The sequence below is a fragment of the Triplophysa dalaica genome, chromosome 1, assembly GCF_015846415.1.
Source record: "Triplophysa dalaica isolate WHDGS20190420 chromosome 1, ASM1584641v1, whole genome shotgun sequence".
NCBI classification, from domain to species: domain Eukaryota; kingdom Metazoa; phylum Chordata; class Actinopteri; order Cypriniformes; family Nemacheilidae; genus Triplophysa; species Triplophysa dalaica.
In genome coordinates, this window is record NC_079542.1 from 18,301,647 (window position 1) to 18,320,315 (window position 18,669).

The 18,669-nt window shown below is 38.0% G+C and overlaps 3 protein-coding genes across 3 annotated transcripts in view; 1 reads left to right on the plus strand and 2 right to left on the minus strand.

Annotated features, from left to right (window-relative positions):
* galr1b (galanin receptor 1b) overlaps nt 1–2,106 on the plus strand; it is a 33,691-nt gene extending 31,585 nt beyond the window's left edge. Inside the window, exon 3 of the mRNA XM_056754869.1 lies at nt 1,154–2,106. Coding sequence (XP_056610847.1) covers nt 1,154–1,471 — 318 coding nt within the window. The 3' untranslated portion in view covers nt 1,472–2,106. The remainder of the gene's footprint in view (nt 1–1,153) is intronic.
* A 1,449-nt stretch (nt 2,107–3,555) lies between these two features.
* Nucleotides 3,556–5,519, minus strand: ddx28 (DEAD (Asp-Glu-Ala-Asp) box polypeptide 28). The gene has a single exon (XM_056754855.1). It carries the CDS (start codon nt 5,358–5,360, stop codon nt 3,660–3,662), a length of 1,701 nt encoding a protein of 566 aa, XP_056610833.1. The 5' UTR covers nt 5,361–5,519; the 3' UTR covers nt 3,556–3,659.
* A 3,648-nt stretch (nt 5,520–9,167) lies between these two features.
* On the minus strand, nt 9,168–12,140 carry LOC130426150 (amine sulfotransferase-like). Its single transcript, XM_056752769.1, has 4 exons — nt 11,998–12,140; nt 9,581–9,693; nt 9,393–9,487; nt 9,168–9,320 (listed from the first exon to the last, which is right to left on the minus strand). The coding sequence occupies exons 1-4, from the start codon at nt 12,138–12,140 to the stop codon at nt 9,168–9,170; spliced, it is 504 nt and encodes a 167-aa protein (XP_056608747.1).
* Between the last annotated feature and the right edge of the window lie 6,529 nt (nt 12,141–18,669).

Consider the following 18,669-nt stretch of genomic DNA (forward strand, 5'->3'; position numbering starts at 1 on the left):
GGGTGGTCATCAGGGCCGTAGCCACAGATGTCACAGCCCTGGTAGCAAACGAAATGGTGGCTGGTTCCCGTAGGAAGACAGCCACCCGTGACCGCAACTTCTGAATGACAATCTACCCGCAGTGCGGGCAGATGTGTCAACGAACGCTGCTTCAGTGTGCTGGACGCCCACACACCTAATGCAGCGATCGTATCCATTCCTTTCCGCACCAAAGAGAACAGCCGCGCTGGAGAATGCTCAGTCAGTCCTGAAAAGGACTTTTAGATAAATCTCACACCCTCGGAACTGCCGAGACGCCCAGGGGAAGGTCGCTGCAGGTAGGGACGATCCGCTGCTACACGTCGTAGATCCGGCAGTAGAAGAAGACGAAGAATTCATTGAATTCGTTCAGTTCGTAGTCATGAGCGAAGGCTCTGAAGAACAAAAGGTAAATGAATGCTGCACGCCGGCTTCCTTTTATACCGGATATCCGGGGGCGGAGCCCGGCATGCAAATTTCATTCGCCAAATTTCATTGGCCTTTTCTATAGTAGTCAGAGTTGATTGGTTCTCAAGGGCGAACCCCATCTGTCGTTCTCGACACAACGTCGAGAGACCGACAGAAAGGGAACTTAGGATTTCAGCTCTCGGGAGCATTAAAACAAACCTGTTTCTCCAAACAACGGCCTGCTACAGCGCTTCTGATTAACAACTTAAAAGGCGATTTTCTCAATATTTAGATTTTTTGCACCCTAGATTTTTAAATAGTTGTATCTCGGCCAAATATTGTTCGATCCTAACAATCCATATATCAATGGAAAGCTTTCAACAAATTGACCCTTAAGAGTTCATGGTTTTGTTTTCCAAGTTCACAGATGATTAAGTATTAAAGATGTTTAACTTTTTTCATTCAGTCTTAATGGATCTGCATAACCTGTTCCTTGTATTTGTCCATGCGAGGCAGTAAAAAATTGAAACAGTGACTGCTTCTGGAGTTCTGTAATCCCATACACCTTCACATTCATGTATAGACTGTAGACTGTGTTGAGTGTAAATTATTACTCATGAAATTGTTCTTTGAGATGTTTTTTAAATTAAAACTCTAATACCTGCAAAAATCTGCACATTAAAGATTTGTGGAATATGATTAACCAACATATGTTTTCATTTTGCAGACAGCTCAGACAGTGTTGCTGGTCGTCACTGCCTTCCTCATCTGCTGGATGCCACACCACATCATAGCGATGTGGGTGGAGTTCGGCCAGTTCCCATTGAACGATGCTTCCTTTGCATTCCGCATCATCTCACACTGCCTGGCCTACGGAAACTCCTGTGTCAATCCCATTCTATATGCCTTCCTTTCTGAAAACTTCAGAAAAGCCTGCAAGCAGGTCTTCACATGCCGCTTTTTTTACTCTCCTCCTCCTGTGGAAAAAGTGGTGCGGATTCGCATGGAGAATTTCTCCACAACACATTCTACCACTAACATATGATTCAGGGAGGAAACCCTTTATCACTGTTTAGATATTACTAGCAGGGAAGAGATAGTTTTGTTGTTTCTGCTTCATGTTATATATTTCATCCAAGGTCTAACTAACAAGGACAGTTTAAGTTTCCTTGACGCGGAAAACCCAATTAATTTATCAAAGACATTTGCTTCTAAAATGTTTTTAGTGTTTGACAGTAGACTTCTTTTTATTTCATTATTTATGTACATATTTAATGTGTGTTTAAGGTTTTTTGGAAATAATAAACTCCTGTAGAAATGTGGCTATTTAATTATATTGTAAAGAATCACTAAAGAACATGATTGTGTTTGTGGATGACCCAATCTGAACACCATTTGTGCAGTTTATGTATTTGAACGAACACTTTGTAAATTAGAATATTGTGCTGTAATTTTGTATTTATTCTGTAACATTGGTTCACGTGTATAATGTCTACTATATTGATTATATGTTATGTATAGAGAAAATATATATTTCATTGAACAACAAATGGAGTATGAAGAGTATGGGAGAATTTAAAGTGGATGTATCTCTACCTAAAGTAAATGCTTATGGGTAACTGTTTGACATACCAGACAGGGCTGTAAACAAAAGACCAATGGAAACTTTTTGTGTATGTCATACTTACTCACACCCGTCTGTGAGATACCAGGATAAAAGCTCTTATAAACACAGACTTGTTTAGCATTACTATTGAGTCAAGAGAGTTTCGAAGCTTCCCTTTGAAGTAACAAGGAGCTGGATGGCACATTTTCCAACAGGTGTTTATATTATAGTTTTTAATCATGACTCTGATCCTTATAGAATACATATCCAATACAATGCAGCTCTCACAATAAGGGGCTGTGTCCACCGAGGCACATTTATGTTGCTGAAAACGGCAGGACCTCGGCAGAAAACATCCACTGCAGATGCAGCGTCCTGCCCAAAGTTGAGCATTTTTCAACTCTGGGGCCCGGTCAAACGCCGGCGCTGATGTTGGGAAAAACGTAGGTGAGATAATAGCACTGCAGTGCTCTTAGTAGCACTAGAGATGAAACTGTTTTTACACATTTCACATTAACCACAATGTCTCCAGTCAGAATGCAGATTTGTAACAAGTTTTGGATATTCGTCATAAGGATCAGAAACAATGCTACGTTCCGCACAGGGGCAACACTTTTGATTTTCCACTGTGTCATTTATTAAATAAACGTCTAATGTGGATTTGCAGACGAGTAGACTTTTGAAAAGTAATTCATATTACTGTGCATTATATCTCAAGTATAAGTATTATCTAGAAAAATAAAGATGGAATGATACAATACATAACTCAGTACCTTGCCTGCATTCCCGGTGAACAAATGTCCCTATGAGTAAAAGCTCTGGACTTTAACCTTCACAGTCTTTGTTGCATTTCGAACCCAAAAAGTTGCTGCACTTAGCAAAGTCAACAACATTAGAGTCACTGTCCAAATACATCATATGTCTGATGGTTTGCCTTTATGCATCAGTTAAAGCATATTACTATCAAAATGGAGAAATTATGCATATGTATCTTTGCTTTAAAAGGGCTTGCTTCAGCTGACCAGATATCATTTACTTTGAATTAAGCCCATCAGAGCGCCTCACGGCTAACTGTTTATGCTTCTTCTAATCAATGTTATGAAAAGCTCCCTTCTCAATAACACTGCTGCAAAGTTCAAATTTATCTCATGACAACCCTCCTGTTGTGCAGGGATAATAAACAGTGGTAGTGATGCATGTATCCTTACTTTCAGACCTCTCTATCAATCTCACCCCCATAACAGAGAAGATAACAATTGCTGGTTTAAAATAAACACATAAATAACCTGCTTCATATCAGCTATGGGAAAACGCTAGAATGCCTAATGTAAACATGTTTTAGTCTCAAGACCATTTGAATGATCTGGGTTTTGTGCGCTCTTCAAATTAGACTATTGTTCTCTATTGAACACCTCAAATAATGGCTTGTGCGTGAAGCCTTAATGTGACATAGAGGGGTTCGTACAAAATAAAAATGATCAGAAATATGAAATTCATTTAAACTAAAGGGTAAAAAAGCAAACTTTCATATTAAATGGTTTATTATAAAGACTCAAGTACAACAAATATCTCAAATCTTTCCATTTTTATGTAACGCTCATTAGTTGATGATGCAATAGACTACCTTTTACTCAATTGATAAATCCGTTTTATGGCTGGGATTTTTTATTTCAGACTCCATCCCAGGTAAAGATGTTCTTCTCCTGGCAGCTGTCTCTATTTTCTGCACAAGTTCAACATCCCAGCGGTGGGTAACAAAGCTCAGCACCTCTCCTCCACCGGAGCAACCTGCTCTCCCCACACGGCCTGCTCGGTGGATATAATCAGTGTGAGATTCCGGAAAGTCATAATTGACGATAAGTCCAACCCTCTGTGTGTCTAAGCCTCTTGAAGCTATATCAGTGCAAATGAGAACATCAACGTTTCCTCTCTGAAAGTTTCTGAAGATACCTTCTCTCATTGCAGCAGGCATTTCTCCCTGGAGCCTCATGTGACAAACGCCCATTTCCTCCAGCGTGTAGCCCAGCCAGTTTACGGTGGACGCGGAGTTGCAAAACAACAGAACACCCTTGTGCTCCTGTTCGGCCTTCTTCAAAGCCTGATGAAGCTCCAGGATCTTGTCAGCACCGTTCACCCTCAGAAACGTCTGCTTTACATGTGGCATGAGATGATGTAGCATCTGGCTTTTAACAACGACCATGCTGCCCAGGTCCGTCACCTTGCTGAGGATCTCACCGACACCACCAGGAAACGTAGCTCCAACGACAACCAGCTGAGCTTTACGGGTGAACCCGACAGTCTCGGAGAGCCTGGATGCCACCTGGGTATGGGAGAGAATTTTCTCAAGCATGCCTGCAAAACTAGCATCAAACATGGTGTCAGCTTCATCGATCACTAGGAAGTTCAGTTCGCTCAAACTGACAAATTTCTTCCATAGGGCCTTTAGAAGGGCACCAGGGGTTGCCACCAGCACATCTGGTTGGCTGTGTGAGAATGTCGCTTTGATGTTTCCTACACCTCTGCCTCCACCCACAGCTTTGACCACAAGCCCAAACCGCTGGCCTATTGAACGAGCCACAGATGTTACTTGTTCCGCTAGTTCCCGTGATGGGACTATGACCACAGCTTGAATCCGTCTCTCCGCATCTGTGAACGTCTCTAACCTCTTTTCCGCCTGCAGCTTGTGGATGATGGGAAGCAGATAAGCCAATGTTTTACCACTCCCCGTCTCAGCAGCACAGAGAATGTTATGCCTCTTCAGTATTTTAGGAATGGTTTGCATCTGCACTGTCGTGGGGTGAATTATATTCAGGCTCTGTAATGTCTCAACCAGTTCTGGACAAATATGAAAGCATTCAAATGTCTTGTGACCGGCAGTGTCATTGTCCTCACCCTTGTGTGTCACAATGAATGGTGGTGCGCTCTGGATGCTGTTTATGGTGAAATAATCCCCTAGTGCTTCCTTGCTTTTCCATCCCTTAGAGGAAAGCACTGGCTGTTCAAATTTCCCAAGGGTATAGCCGACAGACTGGTTTAGCTGAGGATTCTTGCTCTTGATCAGCAGTCTGCCAGCCTTGACTGTTGGGAGCTTGTTAGTTCTTTTGCTTTGCACTTGTTTGATGTTTTCTATGCGTTCTTGCATGCGTTTCGGTATGCGGATCACCACAGCCGGCGAGGCAGCTGTTGTCATTCTGCGTACTGACGCAAACATTGCATCGATGTGTCCACAGATTAACGGAACGTAACAGCGCGCAATAGAAGCACTGCGCGTTATTGGCAACTGTTTGTTGAAGAGAAAAGCGACGTTTCCGACCTTCGCGAACTGCATCGCGGATATTCTTGTTCGGTAATTTAGAATCAAAAGTTAATGGTATAATCGCTTGACATCTGAAATACATACATTGGTTTGTAGTTTTATGTGACAAATGCAGCATACATTCACGTGAAGACAGCATCGGGTTTTCCTGGCGAGGAATGATGACGTACACCCTACCCACGTTGTGACGGCAAAATAAAAGTCTCATTGGCGAAGACTTACGCACTGTGCCCAAATGACACACTATGCACTTAAACTATCCACTATGCACTCAACCATGTAGTGTATTCACAGTAACGTCCCAAATGGAATACTGTACGGGTTTATGCTAACCGGAAGTATTTTGGTTTGCTTAAAGAGCTAAAATGATGTCAATCTCACGGCACAATGCGTGTGAATAAAAATTAAACTTGTACATTGTACATTTAATGGAGTTTTAATCTGTTTTCCCCCAGCATTGCTTTAGTCATCAATAGATTGAAGCAATATCACTCTGCAGGAGAGGTTTGTTCGAGCAGCGTCCGATAGCCCCGCGTCCTTTCCGCTATTGCGGCCGTTGAGTGCGTGAAGTATCCACAGTTCCACACATATTTTCGAGAAAAACTGCATCATCCGGGTACTTCAAGTTCACTTCTTTGAAAATGTTCAATGTGAAGCACTACTCACACTATTTATAATACAAAATGGCGTAGAATAGGGGTGGTTAAATTTGCTTTAATTTCTAGACATGTTTTAAAATGTGTCCAACAAATACAACCAAAGTGATGCGGAACAATTATTTTAACAATGCAGAAATATTTATAAATGTATGTCATATTCATTTAATAATGTGATAAACATTTGACTCATCCCCAGCGTAGGCCTATGTCTTGCCAGATTAAGATTTGCCATGGTAAACAGAATTAAGTCATAAGGTTTAATTTTTACCACTTAAGGTTTAAATGTTTGCTTCACATACTCGAAGGAATAAGTAATCAGCAATTTGCCCAAATTTGTTATGAACCCCTGACAGCTTCATTAATGTGTGCTCTAACCTAAAGCCGCAGAGGTGTGCTGTTACTGACCTGCATTCACTTTAACACAGACATTCAGCTGTGTCTGCAAGGGGAGATAAACAAACTCCTGTGGTTTGAGTTTAAGAAGGCCAAGTGTATTCACGTATACATCTCCCTGTGATGTGTCCCTGTGAGCGAGAGAAAGAAAGAGACACTAGAGGGAGTTTGTTGTTTAATCAATAGTAATGTAGCAGCCTTTTAACTTTACTTAGAATTGTTACTTAGAAAGAATACTTAAAAACTATTGAGAATACTTAAAAACTATTGAGCTCTTGTCTCTGGATAATGATGGAAAGAGAAGCACTTGAAAAAGGTTGGTAATCGACTGCGTCACTGTGTAGAGTGATGGGTCCCCAGGCTCAGGATTGAAAACCACTGCTCTAGTTGACTCGAATGTTACCAATAGAAGTACCGTTGTGAAATGACAGTGATAGGCCTGGTCACTAACAACGACCCACACAAACCGGCTGAATACAAACAGGTTTATGTGTACACCTGCATATTTAATGTGTATGTTCAATGTCTAATGTGTATATTGTGTATATACTGTCCATATGTGTATAATGTATATTGACTTTTTTGTACATTCCATCTATTTATACTTTGCACTGTTCATCTGCACTACATATTGTCACTTAAGTCTGTAAAGTCATACAGTTGTTTGTCACATTGTTGTCTGTCCAACTGCATTCTACTTTGTATGGAGTACGCACCCAATACGTTCACTCACCACAGGTGTTGAGTTGAGATAGAAATCAAAGAAATGTATTTTGAGTGCTTCAGCATTTTTGAACAGGAGGGAGATAACAACACTGCCTGCCCTTTGTATAAATCAGGTGGGGATGGTACGTAATCATAATAAAATTTAGCCCACTATAGCACAGATACAAACCATTCTAACCATTCAAACTACACACTACTAGGACACATTGTCTGTTCTGCACAGACAGAGGGTGGTGAAACATTCATGAAAACCCAGTTGTGAAAGCAGAATTTGCTTTATTACAGATAATTATATCAGGACAAGAAATAGCTTCTTCTAGGCATGTGTTTTTTAATTAAATTGTGATTTAATGTTATAGCTGTGTAGTCTTTGACTGACAGACATGTAAAGAGTGTCTTAGATGCATACTCTAACTAAATAAACCCTGTTGAAAAAAAGTTTTATTTAAATGTCTTTTTAATGTTATTTTAACAAATAACATAGGAAAATTCCCTTTGTGTGTGCGGGGGTCTAGACATCTGCAGCATTTGTAAAAACAAATGTACACATACATACTTTTTCTTCCAATCCTTTTAGCGCTATTTGCTCGCGTAAATGAGATGCGACAGGGATGCGACTCACGGGAGAATCCACTGGAACGTGGTCTCATTTATTATTTCGGGAAAATCTTCCAGAGTGAAGTAATAATATGTTCCGTACCACAGAGACAAGATATGAGAACGTAGTATCATTATCATACATTATCATCATATTTATTCTGTTCAGAAAATACTTACAAAATATTTTGTTACTTTATTATAATACTTTATTATAAACACCTCTTAGCCATTTTCAAATCTTTTCTTTATTTTGTTTAGAAAATAAAGTGCCTGAAATCTGAGATCAGTCATCTAGTCATTTTCTACAGTATTGTACGGCCATGATTAAAACTTGGATGCAGGCCCCCAATCCCCCAGGCCCCTATGCACCTGCTGCATAACATAACATATAATAACAATGTTGGAATGCTTGATTCTGATTGGCCAGTCGCTACATTTGCAGGTTTGTAAAATATAAATACATCTTTTAAAAACATATACAACATTATATTTATAAATGATTAAACCAAATAGTGTCAGGAATGAGTCTGGATTCAGGTGCGGGGAAAAAACAATTTATTAAATAAAACAGGTGAAAACAGAGCCACATCAAAACAACACAGTTCTAGATGGGGCAACAGGCTGGAGTGCTTGGACAGGGAGAGAGAGCGGTGGCTGGTGGAAAACTCCTGTTGATGATAAACCCACTAGGGAGAGATGAACCCACTTTGGGAGAGGTGTAGACTACCCCAGGACACCTGAGCCCGCAAGGGGGAGAAGCTCACAAGAGGGGACGAGTGGTCAGCGGGAGGTGCTGGAGGCACTGGACCCTGAACGAGACGAGGTAAGACTGAGAGCGCGATTAAGACAAGACTATGTCATAGCTAGCTACACATTCAAAACTGTCTTACACAGGACAAGAGAAACGAAGGGGATTTAATAGGCAAATTAGAACACAAGCGAGGAACAGGAGAGGAGAGAGAAAAGACAGAGAAGACAATGACCAGAAACAGATGAGGAGAATGAAAACATGACAAGATAATTAACAGGATAACAAGAGGGCGGGGTCACATCATAATGACAAAGAGCACATGACTGGGTGTCAAAACAATGCCATGTGCTCACGACAAAACAAAACATCAACACAAAGACAAAACAAAGACACACTAGACAGGAAACCTAACGAATTGCCTGTTTGTGACATTTGAATGTCATTTCTTACCTTAAAAACAAAAATAAGTGGCTTAAGGTCTGCAATATTTCAACGTTTTTTTCTCATCTGGAAATTAGCCGCGTAATATGCAAGATAATATCTAAGAAGCCGGCTGTTATCTGGAAACAAGCCCCTTAATTTCTCCGTTTACAACCGGCTCCCAGTACATTATCCCTTACATTAAATAACATAACTTTTATAAAACCTTTTAAATAATACTATGACACCTATGAAGTCCTTTTTGGCCGATCAGTGATATTCACAGGACAGGAATTTGTGGTTGGCTTTGCGGTTTTTTTTCATGGTGTTGAAAAAAGCTTTTTCAACCACTTTATCAATTGCTTCATCTGACAGATTCTTCCCCACAAACTTGCAGGTTTTCACAATGACGGATCTGAGGTCCTTATAAAAGATGGAAGCATTAACTACATTTTCAAAACAAAAGACTTGAGAAACCAACCAAACAATTCTCACCAACATCATCTCTTCATAAGTCAGGATCATGATGTTGTATTTGTCTTTGTTTGAGATCCAACCTCTGATGTGATCAAACCAACATCCAGCGACCACTAAACCAAAAAAAAAAACCTTTAAAGCTAAATAAATATCAAAAACATTTCTCGATGAACTTCCACAGAATTAAAGTTCTGTAAGCCTCTTACTCCTTTCGGTGAAGAACTTATCCACCAACTCGTCATAGCTTTCTTCAAATTCCATGTTCTTCTTTATATTTGCAAAATGGACACCAAGACATATTTCGGGTATCTCATCCAGCCTTAAAAATAGCAGTGTTGTTTTTCAACCCTGGAAAAACAGAATGAATATTTATTGCATTGCAAGGCCATCTTTCTGTACACTTCAGGCTGTTATTGTTGTTGTTGGCCACAGTATTGTCTATTTGAGAGGAAACATATAATTTCCCAGATCTGAAAAATAAAACAGACAGGCTAGTTTTGTTACAGGTTTGTCACAGCACATTTACATATTAACGTTTGATTTTTATCACAAACAGCATTTCTTTATACGTTTTAGATGTAGACAATCAATGCCATAGCTTTGCATAGTGCATTTAAGGGCAAAGACCTGTCGTATGAATTCCTTTAGACTTGCCTTTCGGTCTCCCTACAATGTAGATAGAACGTTCTTTAATGGCAACAAAATCACATTTTGTTATGCCCAAATTTTTACTTTTTAATGTGCTTGGCACTAGGTTACATCAATTTGATGGCTTCGTTATACTTTTAAATAATAAACTCTATAAAGTTAAATCCGTCTCTTAGTTTGACCAGCTGTTTTCTATTCAAATCCTGATTAAAATCAGGTGCTTGTCTGAAGCCCTTCAGTTTTGGCTGAGTATTTGTCTTCAGAAAATTCACATCTTTCTCCTTCGTCTCATTTTGCTTTCCATCTGCTTTCCCATGTGGCTTTTTATCAACACTCAAGCTAATTACACAGACAGAGTCACTGAGTGGGGCGAGGAAACTCACACCCCCACCAGCATTCATTATTTTGCTCCCTTGTACTCAAATAAAGAGTGATACAAATATTTGGATTTCTTTGGGTCTGTAAATAATGATATAAAATGTCTGTCGATTATGGGGCAGAATGGTATTGGTTATCAGATTTAGGAAATTTTGTGTCCATCTCAACATCCCAAAACATAACCCATTAAAGGTTTGTGAGGACTCCATATGTTTACGAGAGACAAACTACAGGCTACCTTATTTTCTTTTCGTTAACATTCTTGCCAAGAACTCATTATTTATTGCGACGAGACAACAACAAAACCATGATAAATGCTGGGATAAACCCTGCCTCTGAAAAGGTTTGTTTGTGTTAAGGTTGATAGCAATTATGGTTTAAACACAATATCCCCATGAGATGCTGTGACTTAATAACTGCCTCAAAGTAGTGATGTCTGCTACATCAACACAATTGCTGTTGTGTTACACCAAATATATTGTTTTGTCAAAAAGAACAGAAACTGCTGCCCACTCATACAATCTCCAAGCACTTCACACATCAGCTCTTACCATTCACAGTCTAAAAAGGCTTTTATGTTCCAAATAAACCTGCTCTGTTGTTTGCATTTTTGTTGGAAAGGTCCTTGACCCCTTCTGGCCTTTGTGCCTCAGCTAAACACTACTTGTGATGCTAGATAATGCAGCTTGTTCGACACAGAGCTTAAACATTTGTTTTTGGCTGTTGTGTGCAGAGTAGCTTGTTGTTAAAGGTCCAGTGTGTCATTTTTTGGAAGATCTATAGACTAAATGCAATATAATATACAAAGCTATGTATTCGGGTGTATAAAGAGATTGCACAATGAAGCATTATGATTACCTTTGAATGAGCAATTTCTATACACCCCGGGTATGTTGTTTGTACAGTAGTAGTTTTGTTATGGACAAACTGCTCTGCAGAGCATGTTTCTTAAATAAGTTATCTACTTCGGCAAACAAGCATGACAACATCTTAGTCCTGTGTCATCCACAGTAGTGCTTCAAAGGGGAGGGGTGAGGGCTGTAGTGAGCCATTGGTTGCAATTCGCAACATCACCTCTAGATGTCACTAAATTTCATACACTGGAACCTGAACAACAGTTAATGTACAAACATGAACAACTAACATGAAATACCATATAAAGGATCAGTTCATGCTACTAAACTATATTGCTTATTTTAAGTTTATGTTTGCAAATACATTTATTGTTAACAAATACAACCTTATTATTATAAGGTGTTGCCAGTAGGAAATATAAGCAAGAGGGATGGACATTGCAATCAGGCATGACATTTGCCAATGTGTCCAGGCTCTGTGGAGTATGTTTGCTGTCAGCAAATGTTTTAGATGCACAGCAGAACAGATGACTGTCTTAAATCTGGGTTTTTTCGGCTGATTGACAAACACATCTGACTGGTTCTTGCACATTTCCTTAATGAGAAATTGGCTCTGTGCTGCTCTGAGTAGAGTAAAGCAAACTTTAGACTCCTGAATGCCTTGGGCCAGACTGGGGCTGTAATGGACTTTTTTCTGGTGACAAATCCATTTTAACAGATGAGTTCTTTTTATTCTGTTTCACTTAGTTTGGAAGGCCACAGTTGTGCTGGAAGTCATGCTGATCCCTGTGTGCAGGTTCATCAAAAAGTAGAGTGTTGGTTTGGTCAGACCCTGCTGCACAGTTTTTGTGGTCTTAATTGCCCACAAGAGTGCTGCAGGAGACATCTTGGCCTGCTTTCCACAGTCATATCCCCACAGAGCCCCACAATTTGGATCTTGCTATCTGGAGAGGTGACAGCACTACTTCATTTCATTAAGAGTTGTCTTCATGCACCAGGTGCTAAAGAAAACAAGATTTCACAGCATACTGAAGGGACTGAGGACTTTGTTTCTGTAGCTTTTCTGTTGTTTCGGTTTGAATCTTACATATACGATGCCACCTAAAAACAGTAATTTTTACAAAAAGGTTTTGACATCCTTTCCACAGTTTGTTGCTTTGTAGTTTTAATTAAAGCCTTGCTTGCTCAAGTTGTTTTCTCATTGTCGTTTCTGATTGAACTGGTGCCCACAAGATTTTTGTCATTGCTTTGCAAAATTTATTTTGCATGATATTTTGTCTCCAGATAACCTACAAGTCAGCTGCATGTGCCAAAACTCAGGGAGCATATATAAAAAAATGCAATGTTTTGAGTGCATTTAAATTGGCCACAGCTTTAATAAAATGCACATTCGTCATGGTCATGATTGTAATTGAAACATGCAGATCAATCTTCAATATTGTTTTGAAATTAAACTGTCAATCATGCAACTAATGTCATGTTGGTTCACAATTTGACATTTTAGAGTTATTCACGATTCATCGTCCTGATGGTCTGTCATAATAATTTTTCCTCGCTTCTGAATACATTTACATGATAATCATCTCTTGCAGATTTATTGTCACCTTTACCAATATAATGATCTCATTGTACACATGCTAACGGACACACATATATCTCTCGTGAGCTTTTCATCACAGATTTATTTGGCAGTACTTTGTTTTCTCTCATTTTATTTTTATTAAATTAGGCTTTTCTTTGTTCTTTTCAGCCTGATTTTAGAAACCCAGCAATGTTGGAATTAAGCAGAGTAATGCACATTTTCTTTGCATTTTACGTACAGTAAGCTTGCAATTGTAATATTTATGCATCACACACACACATCATGATATATCATTATTCATTGTTAAATAATGTAGGTAGATTGAAAACATAATAAATGTTTAAGGGCGGTAAAAGGAACCGATTGTTTAAGAATACAAATTAATTAGACTTTTATGATAAACTTTTAGAGGAATGTTCTATCCACAGCCTTCTAATTTGGCATTAAAAGAATTACATGTTTGGAATAAATATCACTAAGCCCATCAGATGTCTTGTTAAAGTTTTATTCCAGTGTTTGTTTATCGGAATTTGCTGCAGTCTGTCAGCCACGAGTAACAAAAATAGGCTTTACTGTGATGATCACTGCGTTAACTTTTCTGAAATAATAAGCACAATATTTAAGTTGCTTTTGTTAAAGTAATTCTTTAGGTTAACTTATTTGTATGAATGTTTTTTAAGTGTTGAATACACTTTTTCTTAATCATGTGTGATTGAGAACAGGCGTTATAGTAAGATAAAGAGACAGCAGGCCAGAGCTTGACATTTCTAAGACGGAAATGTTGTATTTAGAAGTATTTAATATGGCATAGGTGTTGTGAAATATTTAAAGTGGTTAGAACATAATAATAGTCTATGTAAACAAAAAAGTAAAAAAATGTACCCAAGCTTTCACTGGGACAGTATCCTTTAAAAAGGTCCTAATAATGTCTATGTACTGTTTAGGTAAAGATAAGTTTACAATTGTTTCCAGTACTTTGAGGTAATACTAATACGTAACTATGTTTGAAGAACAGTGCTAATTTCCATTTTTTGGTGAAAGGGTACCACCCCAGTGACAGCTTGGTAACATATTTGATTGGCTGTGCTATTGAATGTAAAATGTGACATATAACATTTAAACTGTTAAATATCAAATGTAAACTGTAGTTGGTAATTTAGAGAATAACACAATATCGTAATAGATGACAATAAATGTGGTGTCTTGTAGGACAATTCTTCCCATTTCTGTTCAGAATAAACTGGTGGCTCAACAGTTCTTTGAAACTCTGGAGAAACTCTTTGGAAAAGCAACATACACTTGGACCACAATACAGTGGTTTTACCTGGATACATCCAGACAAGAATGCCAAACAGGTAAAAAAACAGCGAAAATGATTTTCCTCTTTTGAAACAATTTTTATCTGTCATAAATGTCACTGCATATCTCCTGTAATCTCCTGCATGATTTTGAAGACAGCAGGCATTTAGAATTTTCATTAAAAACATTAAGCCTTGTGATTAACCGACTTGTGTTAATATTACACTGTTGATCTGATGAAAGGTTTTGTACATGTATACCTTAACCCCCGAGGCAGTTAGTATGGTAATGTATTCCATTCAGAACTTTAAAGAACTTTGTGTTGTTAGCTGTTCATAGATTTAAACAACGTAAGCAGCTGGCATATTGACTTTAATGTTGTTATTAACTGTCCTGTGTTTCCTTGAATTGAGTTTTTCTGATGTTGAGTGTCAGACCGATGAAACAGTACAAATACCATCATCTCTTTATTGTAGTCAATCTAACCTACAAACTTAACATACATTTCTTTATCTTCACCACGTCCAAGGCCAAATAGATTCACTCTGCACTACAAAAATCATGCTTCCCTTAATTAGCTTCTAATTCTTTCTGTCTTTATGAAATAGAGTTGATATTTGCTTTAATTCGTTGGTCACCCTGACATTATCTGTTTTTCTCCTTCTGCATCCTTGTCTCCCTAATATTCATATTAAAGGTTTGTATTCTTCAAAATAAATCTATTTACTTGTCTTGGTTTTAAATGTTTAAGCACCGGGTTAGAGCTATTTTTCGCTCGCTGAATGACTTTTGCAGGAAATAGTTTGAACAAACAAATCATACATCATGCACAGAATTATGCACTGAATGCACTGAGAGAGCACTGCATAGAGAGTAACCACAGGGGGCTGATGAGGAATTCAAAGCCAAACACAATTTATTGGGTTAATTGAGAAGTCTAGATAATGGATAAGCTCCCTGAAATGTCAAGGAAGAAAAGAAAAAGTTTATTTCTAGATTTACTGCGCTGAGGTGCACTAAAACAAAACATTTCATTTTTTAAATCAAGACGCAGCATGAATATGCAAAATGTTTAAAATATATCTTTTAATCAGTGCCTGTAGGTCAGTCATAAAATGATATTGAAGGTGGTTGACTATGAAATGGGGCTCAAGATTAAGAAGATCTGTACTGTATGTCTGTGTGTCCACTGTGGATTTCACAATGCGTGACAAATATTCTGATATTAAAATTAAAACATGTTCTTATTTTAAAGGGGTCATTTGTGTTTTTCTCTGTCTTTGGTGTGCTATAAAGATAAAAAAGATACATTCTATCTAAAAGCGAATGCTCATCCAGACCTGCCTGAAACACCTCGTGTAACCACACCCCCACAAATCTACATCAGTTCGTGGAATGATTTGACTTATACCGCCCAAATGTCCAGTATACGCAAGTAAGGTGGGTGACCTGTCAGTACAATTGCTTTGGAATCTGATGTTCCAAATATGGTAAGAGGCTTTACATTGCCGTCACACACTTGCAGTATTATCACTATTCCAATTAACCAATCACTACGCACTGGTTAACTGGCCCATCAGCTTTGAAAAAATCTGTGAGTTTCAGAGAGGCGGGGGAAAGAGGAGAAACAAACATGCACGGTATGTGGAAAATACAGTTTTTTAACCTTAAAACGTGCAAACACATAGCATTACATCTTAAACAACCGATAATATTCGTTTTAGCCGTATCATTTGACCCCTTTAACTTTGAATCTGAGTTTTTCGCAGGAAGCTATTGGCTTGACAAAACAGGCTTCACCCTGCTGCCTCAAGAGACACTGAGATGGTTACATGATAGTGGTTTTACAGCAGATCTCCCAGAGGCATCACTTCTCAGGCAAGGAGGCACACTGTCTAACAGAGCACACATTTCTTGAAAACAGCCTTCGCTTTAAAGCTGAGGTCCATTTTATGTTGAAGTTTCACTTAAATTATTCATGAGAAGGATTCAGCCGCATGCAATGAATACACTTCATCAATGACTTTATGTTAAACATTTAACATAGGAGCTTATGCAATATGACTAAAACAAGCATGTTAAGATGGTATTTAAGATAACACTGTAAAGTACCAGAGGTTAAGGCCTGTTTTTCCGTTTAGCTGATGTAGTCTGCACTGGGTTTTGTCCTTCTTTTGCCGTGGGGAGAAAAACATATGGAGGGAGCTCTTCTGGTGTAGTTATCATATCTGATAGAGAACTGGCTATCATTTACCAGGGCTTATGGACACAGTGGTCGGATGCAACAAACTAAAGGTGAGTATCTCTGGAAGCCTGTGGCACAGTGAGACTGCAGAGCATGGCTAATGTCTTGTATGTGTACGCGTGTGTGTGTTAAGGGGGATTAGTATTGATCCTCTGACATAATTCCCAAATGTTGCATCGATCAGCAATCTGATTGATGTTCTCTCTGGTGCAGTGCGGCACACAGACTATTGACTGAGTCACATGTTGCACAAAAACACTGACACACATCCAACAAACAAACACTGAGGACTCAAGACTGCGTAATCATAATGAGGATTATATTGGATTTGACAAAATCCAAACTTTAGATTTGGCCATTTCTTTGGCAAATACACATTTTTGTCCTATGTTGTGTGCCATGTGTTGAATCTCATAAAGGTTAGTTTTTACTTCCATGCAGTTAAAAAGAATTAATTCGTCATATGGAAAATTCATTCATTTGTAAAGTACAATTGATGGAAGAGAAGGAGTTCAGTTTACGGTCAAGAATTTATTCAATAAGGAAAGCACCAAATGTCAAGGATCAATAAATGTCTGCTTTTTTAAAGTTGGCATTTTCTTTGAATCACTATACATTGACTAAAATGATCTTTAATAATACATAAAGAATTCTGGTGTTCTTTCCTCTTCAGTAGAAAGTGAGGTCGCAGGGTTGCAGGAGCTTTTCATTAAAATCACTGTGGGACACATTTTAGCGAACCATTGTGCTCAGTGTGAAAAGTTATGAAAGAAAGAAAATACCTGCTATTTTAATAATCTTAATACCATAATGTATCAATATTTACTATTTTAAGACAAATTCGTCTAGTAGAGTATTCTGTGTCAGAGACTGGGGACAAGTAATCTACATTTATGTGTAGTGGTTTCATTTGTTTTTTTCATATAATATAATATAATATAGATATATAATATTAAGATTATCCAAGAGTGAACTTTATTTTGACAGCAGTTACACAGTCCAGGGTTTAAGTGAAGTCGTTTCTTGACTCATTATTACCCCCTGTTGATAATTCTGTGGTACAACCGAATGAGATATGCCCATTTGCATGGTTTAATGTTTGTTCAAGCATTGAAATTTCTGCCTTTATTGTCACTTACAAACAAGACGTTGTTATTAACAAGTTTTTGGACATGGTGCCATAATAATTTCATGGAATTTTAGAACTAGATTTGATAATCATTCAGTTTTGTCGTTTTTGGTTTTGTATTGGTGTTAGAACTTTGAGCATCAGTAATACGGCCTTTGTGTGTCCTCTAAGGCCTGCTCGTGAATTTAAGGGTCAAAGTCAGATAAAGGCAATCAGCTTTATCTGAAGAAGTTTATTGTGTCCCCCACAGCATCCTTATTTAGACGAGCATCATGTCTGTATTATTAACCCAGCTTTATAAAGCACACTGCAAAGACAACCTAGTCAGTTTAATGAAGCAGTGCTCTAGGATGACTGTTTGTCTTCATGTTGAGACAAAAACAGCAGTTTAGGATAGTAGGCAATAGGCAGGCATAATTTGTCGTATTTTCAGAAAAATATATTCATATCAAAGCAAGCTATAAAGAAGTGTACAATTTCTAAGACAGGTAATTAAGCTTGCAAGTGGTGGTAAATGTAAGCTTCAGAAACAAGATTATATTCTATTTTGAAACAAATTATAACTAATCAAATTTTTCATCATTCGTTTCAAAAACATAACTTTCTATTCACTTTACTTTTGTGGGAGAAGAATTCAATTTGAAGAATTCAAACAAAGCAGGTGTTCTATGGCTACATTTCTTTATTGAACAGCAGAGGGCAGCATGCATTAGTTGAAGATGATGTCTTGTGAGTTAGTTAGAGAATTTGTTGAGTTTTGTTCTTTGTCTTTCTTTGATGTCTCCGTTTGGGGACATTGGAAAAATGTCTTCTTTTTCTAAGAATGCATGTATTTTTTAAGACAGATAATTTGCTTCTACATAGGTTAAATTATACAGTATCAGGAATATTGAAAATGAATCTAGATATATTTTTGAAGTATGCATTGTGTTAAATACTAGATACAATTAGTTTAATGCAACATATACTCTAATTTCAAATTTGGTCTAGCTCTGCTTATTTGTTGGAAAGATGGAAAGATGAACCTTTCAAAGATAAACACACTAAATTACTGCATCATTGTGCATTATTGTTCCTAAACAATTCAATATGAATTATAAAGAAATGCTGTTTAGAATTTTAAAGCAGATGTCGTTGCTGAAATCTTAAATATAGTTTAA